Below are 22270 nucleotides of genomic sequence, written 5' to 3'. Positions count from 1 at the left end.
TGTAAAAAAAACATTCCTATAAATAAGTTTTCAGAACAATATCGTAAAATCCTCAATCAAAGAGATACTACACAAGAAATAAAAGACGCTATAGCAGCCATGAAACTTCCAAAGGCACCTGGACCTGATGGGCTTCCCTTGTCGTATTACAAGAAGTTAGCCCATGTCATCGCACCCCTGCTGCTCCAAATCATAAATGATGTGATAGATTACCCTGAGAAGAAACTCCCGGATTCCTGGCAGCAGGCCTCAATAACTCTTATTCCCAAAGACGGCCGTGAGTTATCATCACCACATTCTTACAGACCTATTTCGTTGCTAAATGCGGGTTACAAAATCTTTAGCAAAGAATAGGGTTGTGAGTGTCCTGCATAGTGCAGCGGGTTGGACTAGATGACCCATGAGGTCCCTTCCAACTCTATGATTCTAGGATTCTATGCTAAGATTTTATCTGAAAGTTTGAAAAGATGTATTGGCAACATCCAGATCAGACTAGTTTTATGCAGATCAAACTAGTTTTAGTACATCCAGATCAAACTAGTTTTATGCCAAAGAGGTATGTGAGAAATAACACGTTTTGTTTTGAATGCTATGGATTTTGCTCGAATCTGGTGGCTACAGACAGCAATTCTTTTTCTGGATGCCGAGAAAGCCTTTGACCGTGTTCGATGGAGCTGTTCTTTGTGTGACTTTAGTTTCCTTGGGCTGTGAAGAGGCCTTTTTGAGTATGATCGAGCGTATATACTTTGCCCAAGAGGCTAGAATTTCGATAAATGATATGTTGATTAAAGATATCGTTTAAATTAAAAATGGCACCAGACAAGGATGTCCACATTCACCATGGTTATTTAATCTGGTACTGGAAATGCTCGCGGTTACGATACGGGCCAAAGATAAGCTCACTGGTTTAAAAGTTGAAGGGGAAGAATTTAAATTAAAATGTTACACTGACAATGTCGTTTGTGTTCTGACGAATCCATTGACATCTAATACAACAGTGGTTCTCCACCTTCCTAATGCCGTGACCCTTCAATACAGTTCCTCGTGTTGTGGTGACCCCCAACCATAAAATTATGCAAGGGTTCTTTCACAGAAATTAAACCAAAACTGGCCAATGGCATGAAGATCCATGGTTCATGATGATTGTATATAAACTGGGTTTTTTCTGGGGTTTCTCAGTTCAGTTCTGCCTCTTGTCCCACCCTGCCGATCTCGCTCTTTTCCGCTGCTCCAGACAGATAAACGCTTTGTCTCAATCTACCCCGCAAGGCTGTTGTGTGGTTGACGCCCCCCCGGCTAAGCTTCTTGCCCTGCTGCGACCCTATGAAAGAGGTTCGACATTCAAAGAGGGACTTGACCCCCAGGTTGAGAACCACTGTACTACCGTTTTATTTGACAGGATGATGATGATGATGAAGGACTTTGGTCTATACTCAAGCTATAAGGTTAATAGAGCAAAGACTAAAATTATTCTGATTGGGACACCAGATTTTGATGCACATTGTATTAGAAGTAGTTCTGGCTGTGAAGTTAATCCAGAAATGATAAAACCTCTTGGAGTATACTTAGGAAATGGCCCTTCAGATTCGCTGGCAAAAAATTACAGAAAGTTGTTGTTGTTGCTGTTATCATTATTATATTTATTCCCCGCCACTCCCTTGCGGCTCGTGGCAGGTTACAGCATCCTAAAATCCCCGTTAAAACCCCATTAAAACAATAATAACATTCCCAGCATTACCAACATGGCAAGAAGAAGAAGAAGAAGAGTTGGTTCTTATATGCCGCTTTTCCCTACCCGAAGGAGGCTCAAAGCAGCTCACAGTCGCCTTCCCATTCCTCTCCCCACAACAGACACCCTGTGGGGTGGGTGAGGCTGAGAGAGCCCTGATATTCCTGCTCGGTCAGAACAGTTTTATCAGTGTCGTGGCGAGCCCAAGGTCACCCAGCTGGCTGCATGTGGGGGAGTGCAGAATCGAACCCGGCATGCCAGATTAGAAGTCCTCACTCCTAACCACTACACCAAACTGGCTCTCTTCACTTCTTATTTCAAGTATTACCTCTATCAGTCAAGGATAAGATGTTATACAAAGGGCTGTCGGAGCTAAATAAGTTTATTTGGGACTATAAGAGACCAAGGATTGCTTTTAAGATTCTACAAGACACAAAGAAGAGAGGCGGCCGAGCCGTACCCAGTTTACAGCTTTATCTACATGCCGCCAAACTCGTGGCTCTGACCAGTGGCTAGAGACTTAATTTTGGAGAAGGCAGGGATGGGGGAAGGACTTCATAATATTCTTTACCCCCTGCCGAAGCAGAAGGTGAAGAAAAAATTTAATCTCAATTTACGGACATCTGGCCTGATGAATATACCAAAACAGACTTTCCCCTTCACCTTCATTGATGAAATTTTGGGTTGTAGCCTACTTTTCAAGATCTCAACAGAAGATCTAAAATATATTATCTAAAATATATTGCCTAAAATATATTATCTAAGAGAGGAGAACCCAAAGACATTCAAACTCTAAAAAGAAAGAAGCCGTGGAAATACAGTGGTTAGAATTTAATCAATTGCTCTCTAGATTTAATTAAGAGTTTTCTAGGTAGGTGAAGCTGGGGGATCCGCTCCTGGATTTTGAGAACATTTTAATGCAAGCTAAACCACACCTGCAAGGCCAGATATATACCCCTTGGCTTATACATGGGTAATTGATTAACAGCCTGCCCCCAGCCAGCCAATCGCAGCATTGCATGTGCAACCTAAGCTCTTTGCAAGTGAGCTAGTGGCCTCCAGTTAACCTTTGCCGTCTACCAAGATCTTAAAAACTAAGCTTTTTGCAAGTGAGCTAATTGCTTCCAGCTAACCATTGCCTTCTGCAAATATCTTGAAAGCTTACTCTGGCAGCTTGTAGGACATCAGTGGTTTGACTGAGGGATTCTGATATTTTTTCCCCTTCTTTTCCTAATAACTTCTTCGAAACTATTCTTTTGGTTTCTGTGGGTCAGGTGAGGTGGGTTTTGGGGGGTGCTTTGGGATTTACTGTTTTTTCATTGTTTCTTTTATCTGAGGGGCAGCATTGTTTGCCTTTTCTTCTTGGGGTTGTGTTTCTTTTAAAAGTTTATTTTTATAGTTTTTTCAGTTTTACAGTTCTTTATTTCAGTGTTATGTTCTGGGGGGCACTGTAGCCCCCAGTTTGGTAGCTGTTGTACTTGTTGTAGTAGGTTGCAAAGTTTGGGTACTATTGTTCTGCTCTGGGTTGCCGGCCCTGGGGGGCACTGGTTCTCCTGCCAGAGCTGTTCTCACAGAGCAGTTCTGCCAGTGCTCTCTCAGGGTGTCTGGCATCAAGAGAGGAAGGGAAGGCAATTGTAAGCCGCTTTGAGACTCCTTTGATTAGTAAAAAGCGGGGTACAAAAACCAGCAGATATTCGTCCTCTTGACTTTTCTGTATTTGTTGGGAGGGAGGCTGGATGGGAAAGCCTGTGATGACTGAGCATGGAGTAAGTGCTTAGGCCACCCTGTAAATTTACCAGTAGCCTGCTGTATTTCCCACCCTCGGTTTATATGCGAGTCAATAAGTTTGCCCAGATTTTGTGGTAAAATTAAGTGCCTCGGCTTATATGCGAGTATATACAGTAATTTGCCGCAATTTGTTTTGCCTTATATTTCTACACTTATGATGGTTGTTCATTGAGGCTGAGGAAGAGTGTCTGCACTCGAAAGCTCACGCCTTGAATAATTCTTTGTTGGTCTTAAAGGTGCCTAATTGGACTCAATTTTTGTTGTGCTACTTCAGACCAACACTGCTACCCTCTTGAATTTATCCTTCTAGGGCAGGGGTAGTCAAACTGCGGCCCTCCAGATGTCCATGGACTACAATTCCCATGAGCCCCTGCCAGCGTTCGCTGGCAGGGGCTCCTGGGAATTGTAGTCCATGGACATCTGGAGGGCCGCAGTTTGACCACCCCTGTTCTAGGGCAAGGGTTATTCATGCCACAATGTGTTTGAGTATTGCTGTTTTTTCCTCTTCAGGATTTAGGAGAGCTTTGCCAAAATGTCTGATAGCGAGGACAGCAACATCTCTGAAGATGAGAGCGATCGAAGCAGCGAAGCAGAAGAGGTCGAGGAGAACGAGGTGAGGACGAGGGGGTGGAAGGAAGGAAGGAAGGAAGGAAGGAAGGAAGGAAGGAAGGAAGGAAGGAAGGAAGGAAGGAAGGAAGGAAGCCCACTCCTGGAAACACCACCGTGTTGGGACTCCCCAGGAAAACATACGGGGGGCCCTGGGCCCTCGGACCTGTTCATCTGCGGGGGTTGGACAAAAAGGTGCTTGGCAAGAGAGCTCAAAAGAGGCAAACCTGAAAGACGAAGGAGAAAATGGAAGCAGGTGTCATTGGCAGCAAGAGGGTAACAAGGTACTGGGGTAGCCTTGTCCTTGACAAATAATGCTGCCTGTAATGGAAAGGAGGGCTATTTCGGGTTGTAGTCACAAAATGGAAGCAGGAGAACTTTAGGATGCTTTGGGATGCTTTGGGCTGATCCTGTGTAGAGCAGGGGGTTGGACTAGATGGCCTGTATGGCCCCTTCCAACTCTATGATTCTATGATTCTCACTATTGAACCCCTCCCTCAGAAAAGCTGGATTGCAGTTTACTGGAATAGTTAAGCTGCTGATGTCTTGATAGAATCCTAGAGTTGGAAGGGGCCATAGAGCCCACCTAGTCTGGGTGGAGTTCATTAGGAAGGGGTGGCCTGTCATGAGGTGAAACGTTGTGAAGTATTTTTAGAGTTCCACTTTTTTAATTTGTGTTTTTTGGGGGGCTGTTAGCCAAATTAAGCACTCCCCCCCCTGCTGGGAGAAGTAAATAAAGTGTCCACCAAGTGTCTCCACACTCTGCACTTGGGCAAGGGGAGATTCCCAGCCTGCCATGTCCTCCCTCTGAAGATGCCAGCCACAGTCACTGGGGAAAGTTAGTTACGGAAGGTGTTTTAAACGGTTTCCTAATGTCTGTTAATTCTTAACTTAGATCAGGGGTAGTCAAACGGTGGCCCTTCAGATGTCCATGGACTGCAATTCCCAGGAGCCCCTGCCAGCGAATGCTGGATTACCCCTGGATTAGAGCATAGTAGTCCAGGCCAGGCTGGATTCTAGAGATTCTTGGTGGGGGGATTCCCTGGGCATGAAATTGGGGGCACCATGGGTGGGCAGGTAGTTGTTTTTTCCTGCATTGTGTAGGGCAGGGGTAGTCAACCTGTGGTCCTCCAGATGTCCATGGACTACAATTCCCATGAGCCCCTGCCAGCAATTGCTAGCAGGGGCTCATGGGAATTGTAGTCCATGGACAGCTAGAGGACTACATGTTGACTATCCCTGTCCTAGGGGGTTCAACTAGATGACCTTGGAGGTCCCTTGACATTCTGTGATTCTGTGGACAATATTAATCACATCTGAACGATGAATCCTAAAATATATTAGGTATACATCTACAGTCCACACAAGGAATGCCATTAGCTAATGCTGTAGTCTGCCACATAATGCAGTGGTCTCCAACCTTTTTATCACCGGGGTCCGGTCAATGCTTGACAATTTTACTGAGGCCCGGGGGGGGGCGGGGTAGTCTTTTGCCGAGGGACGTCTGCTTGCTTTCCCACCGGTGCCCCTGACTTCCCGCTGCCCACTGGGGGGCGCTGCCAGCTGCAGTTGTACAGTGCCATGCCTAGGGGGAGCCCCAGCCATGACAGCCGCTGGAGAGCCCCAAAGGTAAGCTGGCGGCAGAGTGGCAGGGCAGCCCCCAAGGCTGCAGCCGGGCAGGAGAACGAGCCGTGGCCCAGTACCGACTGATCCACAGACCGGGGGTTAGGACCACTGACATAATGCACATAGCAAGTCAGTAACAGAGGAACTATCTCTGGGGAGTTTTGCTCCCAAATTTCCCATTTCCCCACTGGAAACATTGAAAGGAAAGCTTTCTTCCCGCCCAAATGGCTCCCTGAGCTGCTTTGAGAGGAGTCGCAGTCTTAATCTGTTCCAGAAGCTCTAGGCCAGGCTCTCGAGGTGCCTCTGAGGCGCTGCTCTCTTGTCCTTCTTGGGAGTGATTCGTTGTCGGGGCACGAGAGGCTTCTCCCCCAGACTTGGCAGGCTCTCTGCGGGTCTTTGTCAGAAGGTGCCAACCTCCTGAAGTCCCAAGAGCTGCCTTGGAAATCCGGGGCCAGGCCTCTCTGCTTTGGGGAGCGGACGGAGTGGAAAGCAGCAGGCTGCCCTGTGGAAACGGAAGGTGAAGGTTCTTCCCCATCCCCCTGCAGGCGGAAGAACGGGTCAGTGCTGTAGGCAGCGAGAAGGAAGAAGCGGAGGAGGAGGAGGAGGAGGAAGATGAGTACGATGAAGAGGAGGAGGAGGAAGACGACGACCGGCCCGCAAAGAAACCCCGCCACGGAGGCTTTATTTTGGACGAAGCGGGTAAGCAGGCTTTCTTCCCACCACCTGGCACCGCTGCACTGGGCCAGCCCTCCCAGAGACCCTTTGGAGAAAGGCTCTCCTCAGATCCCGGTTTGGGCTGCCACGGATCTAAGAAGGCCTCTCTGTCTCCCACCAGACGTGGACGATGAGTACGAAGATGAAGACCAGTGGGAGGACGGTGCAGAGGACATCCTGGAAAAAGGTAAGGCCAGCTCTCCTCGTGTGGCCAGCGTCTGGAATCAGTCTGGGTGCCTGGCAGGCTCAGTGCAGGCCGTCAAAGGTTGACCCCAAAGGTCGGGCAGTGAGAGGCACAAGTGCGCAGCCCTCTGAGACCCCCAGCGTCCTCCTGGCCGCCTCTCCCGAGGATGGGGTGGGCAGATTCTGGCTGGGCATGAGCTCCCGTATGCCGGCACCCATGACTTGGGCCTTTTCTCCCCTCCCCACCACCAAGGCCAAGCTGACGTCAGGGGATCCCGTGGGGTTTTGGAAGCAAGAGACGTTCAGAGGAGGGTCGTCATTGCCGGCCTCTGCGTAGCAACCCTGGACATCTCTGCTTAGTGCAAGGACTAGCCGGGCTCCCCCTGCTTAGCTTCCACGGTCAGGCTAGGGGGGCCGTCCAGGCCAGGGACACAGTCAGGTGAAGCAGGTTAAAGTCCAGTAACTTAAAGTCTTTGTCCTTCCCAAACAGGCTTATTCTTCTCCCCAATCAGTGGGAACCTGGCATTCCCCAGGCCACAACAGAGCTGCCCTGCCCCTTTGTCAGACTAAAAGAAAGGCGCAGGATTTATGGCCGGGGCCATGCGTAGGGCCTTGATAGTGATGGGGAGGTGCTGGCACCCCTGGTAGCTGTCGAGGACGAAGGGCAAATGGCTCAGGAGCCCACCCTGCCCAGTTCCACCCCCCCCCCCCCCGGCTGGCGCTGCCCGGCAGAGAGGTTCCTCGCTGGGGTTACGTGCCTTTCATTCGCTTCCGCTCGGTCCATGCCACATCTTAATTTTGTTCCTTCTGCTTTTCTGTTGCTCATTCCCCCACCCCCACCCCGTGGTTGCTTTTGATGGTATTATTTGGCTCATACTGTCCGCCCTCCCACCACCACCACCACCACCTCCTCCTCTTCATGAGCAGAAGAGATCGAAGGTAAGAAAAGGCCTTTGGCTTCCTCCTCTCATTCCAGCTCCTTTCCTCTTCACCAGCTGCTGCCTGGCTTCTCCGCGCCCTTCCCGTCCGGTGGGATCTCTTGAGTAGCGTATGCGCGGAAGGGCAGGGCGAGGGGAGGGGCTTTGTTGAGGGCAGGATGTAGAACAAGGTGTGAGGCAGAGACGCTGTTATCGTGAGACCACTGAAGCATCCAAGAGGACCATGGCGCAGGGAGAGAGGGAAGGGCCTGGGCTCAATCCCCAGCATCTCCAGTTTAAAAGATAGAGGCTGTAGGGCAGGCATAGCCAAACTGCGGCCCTCCAGGTGTCTGTGGACTACAATTACCATGAGCCCCTGCCAGCAAATGCTGGCAGGGGCTCATGGGAATTGTAGTCCACAGACACCTGGAGGGCCGCAGTTTGACTATCCCTGCTGTAGGGGGCGGGAAAAACCTCAGCCGAGCTGCTGCCAATCTAACTTGGATGGACCGACGGTCTGATGCAGAAGCAGGAGGCCTTGTGCAATGGGGTTTGCCCTCTAGTAGCAGCATAAGGCAAGCAGGGATGCTTTTGGGTGGCTCCTGTTCAGCAGGGGCTGGCTCAGGCTCTCCTAGATGCACCTTTCCTTTCTGCTTTTCTTTTTCTTTCTTTTTCTTTCTTTCCTCTGTCTCAGTGGGCAAACACATCAGAATTGCCAGAGAAGGAAAAGGGCTTCAGCGTTGCAAACAGTTCAGTCTGGAACCGTGTGCGATTCTGACCACCCCCTCCTTCACCGGCAGTGGCTTGTCCACATGACCCCATGGCTTTAGTCCCCCCCCCTTTTGTTCTGTCTTCTGCCCCTCACACACCTGTCTCTTCTCCCAGCATCCAACATTGACAATGTGGTTCTGGACGAGGATCGCTCTGGGGCACGGAGACTGCAGAACTTGTGGAGGTAATGGGTTAAAAAGGAACAAGTGTCCAGGTTCGGGGACAGGGACAGCTGGGGCCCGGTCTCTCTGCTCTTTCTCCTGTGGAATGCTTCTTCTTTAGCATTGGGGTTTCTTGTAGGTGTCTTGGCTCCCATGGGCTGGAGGGAGGGGGTCTCAACTGCCCACTTTTTGTCTAGGGCCACTCAGTGAGTGCAGGACCCAGGTGAGTTTCCAGTCTGGGACTTCCTCTCTGCTCTCAACCACCAGAGGGGGAGTGGCTGATGCCCCCCCCTTGTCTAACCATTCTACTTTGACTCCCCCCTCAGGGACCAACGGGAGGAGGAGCTGGGGGAGTACTACATGAAGAAATACGCCAAGTCTGCTGTGGGAGAGACGTGAGTATGGGGCTTCTGACCAGCCCTGCAGGCCCAGGGCATGGGGGCCTTCCCCGCAGCGTCCCCATCTGCACCCCAGGAAGCTAGCTCAGTGCTCTCCTCTCTGCCTCTTCCAGGGTGTACGGCGGCTCCGATGAGCTCTCCGATGACATCACTCAGCAGCAGCTGCTTCCCGGTGTCAAGTAAGGACCTTGGGTGGTGGGTGGGGCTTTACAAACAGGGGGTGTTGGTGGGCGGCGGGGTGAATGGCAGGGGGCAGGAGTTCCAGGCAGGGTCGCCGAGTGGCCCTCTGGTCCATGGCAAGGGACGGGCAGTGCGGATTTGGGGTGCGGCCTGCTGACCTGTGCTTTCTTCTCCTGCCGTTCAGGGATCCCAATCTTTGGACAGTGAAATGCAAGGTAAGCCACTCACAGGCTGAGGCTGCTGTTTCCTCCTCTGCCCTCTGCTTTGCTGGGTCACCTGAGCCTTTGGGTCAGGACTGCCTGGCCACCAAATGTGATTTTCTTTCTAACACGCTTCTGGCTTTCTCCCGTCCCCAGATCGGAGAGGAACGGCCCACGGTCATCGCCTTGATGCGAAAGTTCATTGCCTACCAGTTTACAAACACGGTAAGTGGAGAAAGGAAGGCAGATGACAGAAGCCCCAGTTCTCTTTTGTGCTGCGCTTCTATTTCTCACGGAGCCGATGAAAACCGTGTTTGTCGGATCCCCCTGAGGAGGGCAGGGCAGAAGAAGAGTTGGTTCTTCTATGCCGCTTTTCTCTACCCGAAGGAGTCTCCAAGCGGCTTACAGTCACCTTCCCTTTCCTCTCCCCACGACAGACACCCTGTGGGGTTGGTGAGGTTGAGAGAGCCCTGATATCACTGCTCCGTCAGAACAGTTTTATCAGTGATGTGGCGAGCCCAAGGTGGCTGCGTGTGGGGGGAGCGCAGGATCGAACCTGGCAGGCCAGATTAGAAGTCCGCGCTCCTAACCACTACACCAAAATTGTTAAATGCTTCCCAAGTGGTTTGGGGAGCTCTGCACAGAGGACCTCCAGGGTTGCTTCCTGATAGCACACAGGGAATGAATAGCATTCCGTCACGCCCATTCCAAGATCCCTGTGGCGAAAGAGAGTTTTTTCATTTTAGTGTGGGAGGGCTGCCTGTCACGGGAGGCACCCAACTGCAGCCCACAGTCACGGAGCCCAGCAGAATTGGCTTCTTGGTAGCTGGACCCCAGAACTGCTGTGGAACGTAAAGGGGTCCGGGAAACATTTATGCTGAATGGTTAAAATGGGCAGCAAGAACCTGTGAAGTGAGTCAGGAAATGTTTGTGGTTCCCTTACAGGGCCAGGCTCTGTGGTTTGGTCTTGCGTCTTCTACACAGGGAACCTCAGGCCCTTGTGCCTGCACAAAGTCCTATGGGGCAGGTGCTCTGGAGTGAAACTGTCCAAAACAAAATGGAAAAGATATCCTGACCCAATGAAGGTCAAGATCCCAAACTGGTCAAAACAAGGAGAAATGAACTCAAGCCTCTGTAGGGTAGAACACCACTTTAAAACTAATATTTATTAAAATTAAAACACAAGGCCTAGCTCATATAGCCTCAATAAAATCAGTGCATGCATGCATACCACTGACCAGATGCGTTTCGGTGTTACCGCTTTTATCAGTGGTCAGGCATGAAACAAATAAAAGCAGCATACAGAAAATACAAGAATTACAAAGACTGTTATATTCAGAGTTAGCTCCTATACTTAGAATGATATCATATATTGTGGACCTCAGTCAATCCTGTGGACCAGAAGGCCAGATAAAAGAATTTGATTTTTTTTTTTAATGTTGCACACCAACAAACAGAAAAAACAATTCATGGAACATTAACAAGATACCCCCCAACAAGAAATAAACCAACCAGCAAAGAAAACCAACCAAAGACAAAAAACAATTAGAAAAGACCTTCAGCCATCTACATCTCAGGGTCTTTGGTTTTCTAATACCACATGCGCAAAAAGCATTATTAGAAATCACAATTTCATAATTATATCTTTCAATGGCCATTCTTAATATGTATCTTTAATTTAAAATAATATAATAACAAATTACATAATTACGTCTATTAACTTTTCCCTTTACATTTTACTCTCTTCTTTCTGATAAAGATATACTCCATACTTGTTGTAACTAATGTATTCAGCATAACCTTATTAATTTTAAGATAATTTACAAATGGCCCCCAGTTTATTATAAAACTGTCTAATATTTGACCTCTCGTTAATATTGTTAGCTTATCTAATTCTGCATACTCCTTAACTTTCTCTAGCCATTCATTTCCTCTTGGTATTTTTTCATTTTTCCAATATTCAGCGTACACAGGGCGTTTACAAAATATGATGGCAAGTATGAACATTGGCTCCTAAATGACCCTCACTGGACACTGAAGGTGTTCCCCTCGACCAGGGCCTGCTTCTGAAACATTAGAGGCCTCCCTTTGTTTTATCTGGCCTTCTGGTCCACAGCGTTGACTGAGGTCCTGAGTATATAATATCATTTTATGTATAGGAGCTAACTCTGCATATATCAATCCTTGTAATTCTTGTACTTTCGGAATGCTGTTTTTATTTATTTCATGCCTGACCATTCATAAAGGCGGTAACGCTGAGACAGTGGAGGCATTGGGATGCATGCATGCATTGATTTTATTGAGGCTATGTGTCTTTAATTTTATTAAATATTAGTACTTAGTTTCACAGTGGTGCTTGAGTCCATGCCCCTTGCTTTGACCTTTTGAGGTGCTCTGGAGCCACATTGGAAATTGGATGTGGAGGAGACGTGCAGCACAAAATGGGACCCAGTGGTCACAAGGCTTCATCAGCAGGAGTTGGAATTAGTGGGAGGACAGAACCAGCCGAGGCCCATTTAGCTGGGTTGGAGGTTGCATGCAGAAGGCCTCAGATTCAATCCTTGGCATCTAGGGGTGTGCATTCATCTAGTCAAAGCTGGAAAAATTTCAGCCAGAGTGGGTTTTCTAATTTTCATCTGTTCAAAATGGCGGAGCCCAAAAATTCCTGAAACTATTTGGGATCTTTTGGGGGACTCCAGGTTGGCCAGAGTTGAAGTGGATTTAAAGGGTTCCCAGTCCCTTTAAAGGCCTTCACCATGAGCTCTCAGCTTGGAGAAGACATTTAAAGGGTCTGCAAGCCCTTGGGAGTTCACTTGCACTGCTGCCTTGGCTGGCAGAAAGCATTTACATTTTAAAGGGATTCTATTCTTTTTAAAGTTTAAAAGCCTTTTTCTCCAGAAACGATGGAGGACGTGGGCACGTTTGGGGGGGTCCTTAGAACTGGATCCCTTGGTCCAATGTTTTTCAAATTTGGGAGGTTTTCTTAGAAGCATCAGCAGTTACACTTATCTTTGGTACCTGTACCTCAAAACATACCCTCCCCTTGAAGCCCAGATACCACTGGATTAATTTTCAATTATTTACGGAATTGGAATACCAAACCTTTATTGGAAGGCAAGAATATAGGGAAACTAGCTTCAAAGCCCATTCCTAAGAACGGGCCTTGAAAGAGTCCCCTCCCCTGACCCCCAGCCGGAGCAGCTCGCAGCCGAATCAGGTGGGGCAGGCGGGGGCTGGCCAGCTCGTTAGCAGGCAGTCAGCAGGCCAGGGGGCCCTCGTTAGCAGGCCCAGCCTAGCAGGACGAGAGGCCCTCCACTACCATTGGACCTACCATTACCATTCTTTGCCCAGGGCCTTTCCCCTTACCTGCTGCTGGCTCCAGGCACGGAGGTGCGTCTGAGAGCAAAGAGGCTAGAGTCCAGGGACGGAGGGCGGGAGCTGCAGGGGCAGGGCCAATCAGGGTGCAGCCAGCTTTTCTGTATTCCAACTTGGACAGCCGGACACATTCCACCCCCTGGGCTGTTTCACAAATATATAGAGGAACCATGGATGGATGGATAAGGATGCATTTTGTTTTGTTTTTTTGTTTGTTTTGTTCCGTATACCTGAATATGAAGTATACCGGTGTTTTGGGGCTTTTTTTACACACCAGTACTGGCATTCCTATTTGAAAAGGACCAGATAATGTGAAAGATCTCTGCCTGCAACCATGGAGAAGGAACTGTGGCTCAGTGGCAGAGCCTCTGCTTGGCATGCAGAAGGGCCCAGGGTGAATCCCCAACATCTCCAGTTAAAATGAACCAGGCAGGAGGTGATGGGGAAGACCTTGTGTGGGACTCTGGAGAGCCATGCAGTGTGGCCATCAATCAGTGGCAGAGCCTCTAGTAGACGTGCAGAAGGTCCCAGGTTCAGTTCCTGGCATCTCCAGTTAAAATGAACTGTGACAGCAGGTGATGTGAAAAATCTCTGCCTGAAACTGTGGAGAGCAGCTGCCAATCTGAGCCGACAATGCTAAATCTGATGAGCCAAGAGTTGGATTCAGTAGGCGGCCACTTCATGTGTGTTCCTTGCAGACAGCAGTGCTGAAGTTCTAGGCAGGACTTTAGGTTCATTTCTTCTACCCGCTGGCTTTTGGGGGCAGGGTTGGGTTGGGGAGCCGCCCTGCCCCCCACCTGCCCCCGACGTCATGCCCTCCTTTTGCCTGGCAGCCCCTGCAGATCAAGTCGGTCATTGCTCCCGAGCACATGAAAGGCTACATCTACGTGGAGGCCTACAAGCAGACGCACGTGAAGCAGGCCATCGAGGGGGTGGGCAACCTGCGCATGGGCTACTGGAACCAGCAGATGGTGCCCATCAAGGAGATGACGGACGTGCTGAAGGTGGTGAAGGAGGTGACCAACCTCAAGCCCAAATCCTGGGTCCGGCTCAAGAGGGGCGTCTTCAAGGATGACATTGCGCAGGTGAGCCTCTCTCTCCTGGACTGCCTTCCCAGAGTGCTGGAGATCAAAGGATGCAACTCTTCTGGAAGGGAAAAGAGGGGAACTTGGGCGGATTGTGAGTGGGTGGGCAGAAGGGATTGCGTTGGTGCTTGGCTCTTGTAGCCTTTTCTTGCATGGCCAAGTTAATGATGATCACCACTTTGGGGTCGGGAGGCGAATTTCCTCCGGGCCAGTTTGACCAGGGATTCTGTTTTTTCTTCTTTTTTTGTGGGGGGATCATCTGGGCATGAAATTGGGGTCAGTGGGGTGGGAAGGTAGTTGTGAGTTTCCTGCATTCTGCAGGGGGTTGGATTAGATCACCTTGGAAGTGCCTTCCAACTCTTTGATTCTAAGGTTCGTGTATGAGGCGGGGAGTAATGAGGATAAAGGAGTTTCTAATCAGGTAATTCAGAATCCTTTAACTCTTCTTCTTTTTCACTTTTCTTAATCCTTTTAAAGGTTTTGTGTTATTTAGTTATTTTCAGGGCTGTTTTCCCCTCTGTTTGAGTGGTTATTGCAGCCTTTCTCAGCTGTTTGGCCATTGAGAAACCCCAGATTTTGCTGGTCTTAAAGGTGCCCCTGGCCTTGAACTTTGGACTTGGGAATGGTCAGTCTGGAAAAGAGAAGGTTGAGGGGGGACATGAGGGCTCCCTTGAAGTTATTGGAAGGCTGCCTCTAAGAGGGGAGATCCTGTTAGCAGCAGAGGGCAGAATTCACAAGAATGGGTGTAAATTAAGAGTGCAAAACCAAAAAGGGAACGGGAACCCAACCTTAACAAAGTCAGGAACTCAAAAGTTGAGCTGTAAAACAATATTAAGAAATTATAATGAATACATTTATTTAAGTGCACCAATATAATGTTAAAAACAAAGTAAAAACTGTACACTGCACATGAACAAACGCATTTCAGCCCTCATGGGACTTCCTCCGTGGTCAATATTATTGTACAAGGCACTCCTATCTGAAACCAGTTCTGAAGTTTAGCTGGGTGGTCAAGGGAAATCCTGGAAAAATGAATGTAAAAAACATATTAGAATGAGCAAATATTTAAAAAAGGAAAGTCTAACATATTTTGTATGTTCAAAAACGTGTGATTTAAATGAAGAGTGGCAAGGCACCAGCGATATTTTAGCAAAAATAGTTTTTTACAGTCAGAGAAGTTCAGCCATGGAATGGGCGGCCTCTGGAGATGGCGAGCCCCCCCTCCCTGGCAGTATTCAAAGTGCGGCTGAATGAACACTTGTCGGGGGTGGGCAAATTGTGGCCTTTCAGGGGCTCGTGGGAATTGTAGTCCATGGACAACTGGAGGGCCACAATTTGCCCACCCCTTTTTTAGGTTGATCCTGCATTGAGCAAGGGGAGAATGGATCAGATGGTCTCTGTGGAACCTTCCAGCTCTTTCAAATGATGTTTTTTAAATGCTGTTCTGTGTTTCTCTTCTCCCCCCCCCACCCCCCCGGTCTTAAGGTGGATTATGTGGAGCCAAGTCAGAATCAAATCTCCTTGAAGATGATCCCCCGCATTGATTTCAAGCGCATTGAAGCCCACGAGAGTGTGGTACGTTGGCTGTCCTCCCCCGCTTGGATAGAAGACGGCATCTCGCTCTGTCAGGCGTCTGTGTCTGCCTGGCTATCCTAATAAGGGACCAGTGGAATTCCACTGGAAGGGGGCAGGTTCTTCCGTACATCTTTGAGTTGCTTTTGGAGTGTGTGACCAAAGCGGAGGGAGGGCGCTTCCCAGTTCTGGAACTAGCCCCGCCTCTTCTCTTCCCCTACAGAAAGAGTGGCGTATAAAACAAAAGAAGTTCAAGCGCCCCCCACAGCGTCTCTTTGATGCCGAGAAGATCCGGTGAGCCGCTGGGGGGGGGGGAAGGGCGGGGCTGACCAGAGGACCACGGAGGGCTGCGGGGTGGGGACGGCGTTAATCAAGGCAAAGGCTGCCACGTGGCATGCCGGCCTTCCCCGTTCCACTTCAGTCCTCTGAGCCGGCCCTGGCTGACCTGAACTTCGGGTGCAAATGCGGCTGGGTCTCTCCCTGGCCACCCCCCTGCCTGCAGATGTGTCCTCTTAGGGTTGGGGGAGTGTCTGTGGCTCAGTGGCCCAGCCCCTGCCCGTCATGCAGAGGAGCCCGGCTCAATCCTCAGCATCTCCCAGTTAAGAAAAGAAGCAGGGATTTCTGCCCGCGATCTTGGAGAGCGAATCCCAGTCATGGTAGACAAGACCGCCCTGGATGGACTGAGGGTCTAATTCCCTCTCGAAGGCAATTTCACGTGGGTGCCTGTTTGGGGACAGGCTGTGGCTGAAAGGCTGAGCCTCTGCTCAGCACACAGAAGGTCCCCGGTTCAACCCCCGGCATCTCCAGGTAAAAGGGCCAGACAGGAGGGGAGGGGAAAGACCTTTGTGGGAGACCTGTAGAGCCATGAAGAGGGGCCATGGCTTGGTGGGAGAGCCTGTGCTTGGCAGGCAGAAGGTCTCAGGTTCAATCCCCGGCATCTCCAGGTAAAAGGGCCAGACAGGAGGGGAGGGGAAAGACCTTTGTGGGAGACCTGTAGAGCCATGAAGAGGGGCCATGACTTGGTGGGAGAGCCTGTGCTTGGCAGGCAGAAGGTCTCAGGTTCAATCCCCGGCATCTCCAGGTAAAGGCCGGACAGGAGGGGATGAGATAGACCTTTGTGGGAGACCTGTAGAGCCATGAAGAGGGGCCATGGCTTGGTGGGAGAGCCTGCGCTTGGCAGGCAGAAGGTCTCAGGTTCAATCCCCGGCATCTCCAGGTAAAAGGGCCGGACAGGAGGGGAGGGGAAAGACCTTTGTGGGAGACCTGTAGAGCCATGAAGAGGGGCCATGGCTTGGTGGGAGAGCCTGTGCTTGGCAGGCAGAAGGTCTCAGGTTCAATCCCCGGCATCTCCAGGTAAAAGGGCCGGACAGGAGGGGAGGGGAAAGACCTTTGTGGGAGACCTGTAGAGCCATGAAGAGGGGCCATGGCTTGGTGGGAGAGCCTGTGCTTGGCAGGCAGAAGGTCTCAGGTTCAATCCCCGGCATCTCCAGGTAAAAGGGCCGGACAGGAGGGGATGGGGAAGACCTGCCTGCGACCGGGGAGAGCGGCTGCCAGCCTGAGTCCGCAATTCTGCTCCTGATGGACGGAGGGTCTGGCTGCACCTGAGGCAGCTTCCTGTGTTGGTTCCAGGTCTCTGGGCGGAGACGTCGCCTCTGACGGGGATTTCCTCATCTTCGAGGGGAATCGCTACAGCCGGAAGGGCTTCCTCTTCAAGAGCTTTGCCATGTCTGCTGTGGTGAGGCCAGGGCCCGGGGGAAGGCCGTGGGAGGAGGGGCTCTTGCAGACCTGGGCGTGAAGAGACTCTGACTTGGGCTCCAGGGGAGATAAACAGGCTACCAAGGGCTTTCTGAGCTTTAGAAGATTTTCCTGAGCCCTTTTCAGCCTCTACTCCCAGGAAAGCGTAGACTTTACAGCCCTGTTGTTGTGCCTGAACATAGCCATCCCCCCCTCGCCTCGTGTAAAAGAAACCCATTCAGAGGTCTCCCAGGCATCTCCTTTGTGTTAAAATGTACAAACTGGGAGGGAAGCCCTGATCCTGACCTTGACCCCGCAAGGCAAAGAGAGCCTGAAACTTGAGAAGGCCTTTGAACCCCCACCCCCCCAGGCCTCACGTCCGTGAGTGGGCCCCATCCATCTCTGGTTCTGAACCCCTCAGTCTCCTGTGTGCCAGTCACAATGCCAGTCCCCAGGTGGGCCTTGGGGATCCCCTGGAATTCTAGCCCATCTCCAGACTAAAGAGATCCCTTCCCCTGGAGGAAACGTGGCTCCGTAGCATTCTACTCCCCCAAAGTCTCCAGGTATTTCCCAGCCCAGAGCGGGCGACTGTATCTGTGTCCCTTCCCTTTCTCGTGCCTTGCTTCCTGGCCTCAGATCACGGAAGGAGTGAAGCCCACCCTGTCTGAGCTGGAGAAGTTCGAGGACCAGCCGGAAGGCATCGACTTGGAGGTGGTCATGGAAAGCACAGGTGGGCTGCGCTGAATGCCCCGCGGCCCCCTCTGCCCTCTCCCCCCCCCCCCCCGTCGTGGGATCGTGCTTCCCGCATGCAATCAGGAGATGGTGGCAGAACCCTGCCCGTCAGCCGGGCCTCCGGGAGCCCCACCTCTTTGCAGGGTCCGCCCGTCTGCCTTGCCCCGTCCTCTGCAGGGAGGGCTGTGCTGGGCATGTTGTCCCGGTCGCACCACTTCCCTTCTCTCCCCGTGGCTGCAGGCAAGGAGCGGGAGCACAACTTCCAGCCAGGAGACAACGTGGAGGTGTGCGAAGGGGAGCTGATCAACCTGCAGGGCAGGATCCTGAGCGTGGACGGGAACAAGATCACCATCATGCCGAAACACGAAGACCTCAAGGTGAGCTGCGGGCTTTCTGGGCTCTCAGCGGCTGAGCTCTGTTCTGACTTGCCATGGGTGAGACCAAGCGAGGGTCTCCTTATGAGCGCAAATGGCTCATTAGTGAAGTCTGAGACGTTCAGCCTTTACGGGTGATGGTTCTTCCTTCTCCTCCCTCCTTTCTGTCTCCAGGACATGTTGGAGTTCCCGGCTCAGGAGCTGCGTAAATACTTCAAGATGGGGGACCACGTGAAGGTGATCGCCGGCCGCTTCGAGGGTGACACGGGGCTGATCGTGCGCGTGGAGGAGAACTTCGTCATCCTCTTCTCGGATCTCACGATGCACGAGGTGAGGGCAGCCCGGGAGAAGGGAGAGTGGGGAGGGCAGTGGGGCTCTGTTGGAGGCGGGAGAGGAATCTGGGGCTTGCTCTTCAGAGCCTTCTGCTGGTGGAGAATGATGGGCACCTTTAAGACCAACCAGTTTAATTCTGGACATAAACTTTTCTGTGCCGGCTCATAAATGCCAATGGCCAGAACTAAACTTTATGGGTCTTCAAGGTGCCCCTGGACTCACACTTCCTGTTGACCTGAATCTCTCTCTCTGGGTGACGTAGAATATAATATCGCAGCTTGGTGCTGTCAGCTCTTTCACCTAGATAAATTGGCAAGTTAACATTTTTCTCCGGTTGGGGTCTTCTGTCCTCTCCTTGTGGGGGGGGGGGGACATTCACCACCCCCTTCCCCCAAGAAACTGTTGGTCATGTTTCTTGGTTAGCTCCCCTGTAGTTTCTAATCAGCAGGCACAGCTCCCGTGTCTGGAAACTTGCTCTTTTTGTAAGCTGCTGAATCCTGCATTGTGCTCCTTAGTATCCAGAAGCAAGCCATAGAATATCTTTCATTAGTGTCATTAATAATAATGCTAATAATGATTAATGACCACCATAGGTTAGGCCTATGCAAAATAGCCCGTGACAGAGTGCAGGCCTTTGACTTCTCCTGAGCTCTTCCGTCTCGATGGATGTTTAAAAAGCAAGGAATTCTAATTCTGTGTTTTGGGAAACTTGAAAGCTTGCAGGCTGGGCTGTGCCACTTTGGTTGCTTTCAGCAAAAAGTTTTAAATGGCTTTTGTTTTTGCATTTAGCCTACTAAGTTTACTGTTTATTATGCTGCACTTTGTTTTGTTTCCTTTAATCGCTTCATTGGTTGGGTTGTTACTCTGCGCCTCTGGCAGCGTTTGCCTGGCGTCATGCCCCTTCCGCATCCCAGCCAGCCAGTGCTCCACTCTGCCTCTTTTTTACGAGGTTGCTTTGCCCTGGACTGTCCCAGTGAGGAAAGCACCGGCGTTCTAAAGGGCAGAAACGACTCATTCCCAGAGGGCTGCTTATGTGGACTTCTTTAAACAACCCCTGCAGTAAAATCAGCAGCAGCAGCTGATTACGCACTCTGTGTTGTTATGGTTAGCCGTTGTGGACCATGTACACCCCTGGCTGCCCGGTCTCCAGCAGGGGCCTGCGTTCCCAGACAGGAAGGATCTTTTCCAAACTGCCTCTGCTCCTCTTGCAGCTCAAAGTCCTCCCCCGGGACCTGCAGCTCTGCTCGGAGACGGCCTCTGGCGTGGACGTGGGTGGCCAGCATGAGTGGGGGGAGCTGGTGCAGCTGGACCCCCAGACGGTTGGGGTCATCATCCGTCTGGAGCGGGAGACCTTCCAGGTGGGTGTGTGTCCCACGCAAAGCTCTAGCGGCCCCCCCATTTTTCAGGGGACAGTCGCACGAGCACAGCCACTTGCCCCACGGAGTTGTCTCTTTTGTGGACAGAAGAGGGTGCAGGACAATAAAACAGAACTCCCAAATTACTGTTTAGCCCTCAGGGATTGTTCTTTAGGATGAAGGATTTATTTGTTTTATTTATCTATTATCACATTTATGGACTGCCCCATCAGACCTGCCATCTCCGGGCGATTTACAGCGTTCAGTAAATGCCACAAATAGTTAAAATCCACAAAATCATTGAACAATTAAAATCAACTAAACAATGCTGACATTCGCATTGTAGTTCTTTTCATTAAAGGAAGGCAGATGGGAGAGAGCTGTCTGGATTGCAGCGGGGGGGGGGGGGCTTTAATATCAGTATGCGGGCTTGTCCGAACTGGCCTGAACCATAAGCCTGCCGGAAGAGGCTTACAGGCCCTATGGAACTGCGCTATTTCCATGAGGACCCTGATGTTTTCAGGGAGCTCCTTCCATTAGACAGGGGCCAGGACTGAGAAAGCCCTGCCCCTGGTGGAGGCCGAGGGGACTTATTTGGGGCCAGGGACTACCAGATAATTTTCAGTCCCCTCTGAGGGACATATTCAGAGAGGCAGTCCCTTAAATATGTGAGGCCCTGAACTCATATGGCCTTGAAGGGTAAAACCAAAATCTTGAAGCTTCACTGGGTCCTGCTCACGTTCTGAAAACATTTTGTGGGCGCCACATTGAGGGCCCTGATCTAGGGCAGTATTATTGGCTTGGACTGGCAGCAGCTCTCCAGGGCCTGGGGCTCCCCCCATCCCTGAGGCCTCCAGCCTGCCAAGCAAGAGTTTGAGCCACAGCCCCTTTGCTGGAGTCTTGCTTGGGCCTGGTGGCGGGCCCAGGCATCGGGTTTATTTCTCCCCCCGCCCTTTGCTCCGAGCCTCTCCTCTTCCTCCTCCCCCAGGTCCTCAACATGTACGGCAAGGTGGTGACGGTCAGACACCAGGCAGTGAACCGGAAGAAGGACAACCGGTTCGCCGTGGCTTTGGACTCCGAGCAGAACAACATCCACGTGAAGGACATCGTGAAAGTAATAGACGGGCCACACTCGGTGAGGAGAGGCTGAGCAAGCTGGCCTCTGAGGGCTCTGAGCCTCGCTTGCGCCGCGCAGTGGAGGTAGCCTACCCTGCTGGGGTGTCGCTGTAGCGCTAGGGCCGCCACTTCTCAGGGCATGCCTCCGACAGCCCAGCTGGGGCCACCATGGCTCTCATTGTTTCCACTCAACTTCGGGGCTGTTATTTGGCTCCCACATAAGGGAAGGAAGGCAGCCTGGTAGCTTAACTGTGGCTCTCCAGATGTTTCTGGACTACAATTCCCATGAGCCCCTGCTAGCACTTGCTGGCAATGGTTCATGAGATTTGTAGTCCATGGACATCTAGATAGGATAGGAACTTCCTGATGACATGTGTTTTATGCCACAAAGACAGTCTTGAACATAGCAGGCTGCCTGAGACAGAATCAGACCCTTGGTTCCTCATGGTCAGTGTTGCCTGCACAGACTGGCAGCAGCTCTTCAGGGTTTCAGGCAGAAAAGGATCTTTCCCATCCTCACCTGCCGGGTTCTTTTGACTAGAGATGCCGGGGGTTGAACCTGGGCCCTTCTGCATGCCAACTAAAGGCTCCACCACTGAGCTACAGCCACTCCTTTAAGTAAGAAAAGGTAGAAAAGCCTGGCATGTTCTCATGATGCGCTCCTTCTCCTTGCAGGGACGCGAAGGGGAGATCCGTCACCTCTTCCGGGGCTATGCTTTTCTGCATTGTAAGAAGCTGGTGGAAAATGGAGGAATATTTGTCTGCAGGGCACGCCGCTTGATTCTGGCCGGAGGCTCAAAGGTAGGATGCGTCTGAGGGCGGAGTGAGGAGACCTGTACAGAAGGGGGTTCAAGCACTTGCCGTCCTTTTCCCTTTTGAAATAATCTGCTTTCCTCTCTGTCTTTCACAGCCCCGTGACATCATGAACTTCAGCATTGGCGGGTTCGCACCCATGAGCCCTCGGATCAACAGTCCCATGCACCCCAGCGCAGGAGGTGGGTCGGGATTGTTGGCAGAGTTTCAGCAAGCAGCAGATGTGTGCTGGGCCCATAACCCTGTTGGCAGAGTTTCAGCAGATGTGTGCTGGGCCCATAACCCTGTTGGCAGAGTCTCAGCAGATGTGTGCTGGACCCATAACCCTGTTGGCAGAGTTTCGTTAAGAGAAGTGAAGCACCAGTCAAAAAATCAAATAGTTTTTAGAAGAGAAAGAACATTGTTTAGAAAGGAGGAGAGAGGAATCCAACCATTCAGCTAGCTGCCATCTGCAGTCATTCTTCTGTTCAACAACTGTCCTGGAGGCAAGCAGGGGGAGTGGACTCAA

At 51.0% G+C, this 22270-nt stretch overlaps 1 protein-coding gene across 3 annotated transcripts in view; it reads left to right on the top strand.

Annotated features, from left to right (window-relative positions):
* LOC143828271 (transcription elongation factor SPT5-like) overlaps nucleotides 1-22270 on the top strand; it is a 37939-nt gene that overhangs the window by 4004 nt on the left and 11665 nt on the right. For 2 of the 3 annotated variants that reach the window (XM_077318568.1, XM_077318567.1), the window contains exons 2-21: nucleotides 4028-4130; nucleotides 6295-6448; nucleotides 6585-6650; nucleotides 7574-7585; nucleotides 8449-8518; nucleotides 8822-8890; nucleotides 9007-9072; nucleotides 9258-9288; nucleotides 9430-9498; nucleotides 13482-13733; nucleotides 15219-15308; nucleotides 15529-15599; nucleotides 16935-17040; nucleotides 17676-17769; nucleotides 18012-18148; nucleotides 18320-18475; nucleotides 19690-19836; nucleotides 20822-20968; nucleotides 21625-21750; nucleotides 21860-21944. In XM_077318568.1, the coding sequence (XP_077174683.1) occupies nucleotides 4050-4130; nucleotides 6295-6448; nucleotides 6585-6650; nucleotides 7574-7585; nucleotides 8449-8518; nucleotides 8822-8890; nucleotides 9007-9072; nucleotides 9258-9288; nucleotides 9430-9498; nucleotides 13482-13733; nucleotides 15219-15308; nucleotides 15529-15599; nucleotides 16935-17040; nucleotides 17676-17769; nucleotides 18012-18148; nucleotides 18320-18475; nucleotides 19690-19836; nucleotides 20822-20968; nucleotides 21625-21750; nucleotides 21860-21944 (2029 nt within the window). In that variant the 5' untranslated portion in view covers nucleotides 4028-4049. The remainder of the gene's footprint in view (nucleotides 1-4027; nucleotides 4131-6294; nucleotides 6449-6584; nucleotides 6651-7573; nucleotides 7586-8448; nucleotides 8519-8821; nucleotides 8891-9006; nucleotides 9073-9257; nucleotides 9289-9429; nucleotides 9499-13481; nucleotides 13734-15218; nucleotides 15309-15528; nucleotides 15600-16934; nucleotides 17041-17675; nucleotides 17770-18011; nucleotides 18149-18319; nucleotides 18476-19689; nucleotides 19837-20821; nucleotides 20969-21624; nucleotides 21751-21859; nucleotides 21945-22270) is intronic. The other variant, XM_077318569.1, reaches the window with a different exon arrangement.

This window comes from Paroedura picta, unplaced genomic scaffold (genome assembly GCF_049243985.1).
Source record: "Paroedura picta isolate Pp20150507F unplaced genomic scaffold, Ppicta_v3.0 Ppicta_v3_sca21, whole genome shotgun sequence".
NCBI classification, from domain to species: Eukaryota; Metazoa; Chordata; class Lepidosauria; order Squamata; family Gekkonidae; genus Paroedura; species Paroedura picta.
This window is presented reverse-complemented; position numbering and strand designations above follow the sequence as displayed.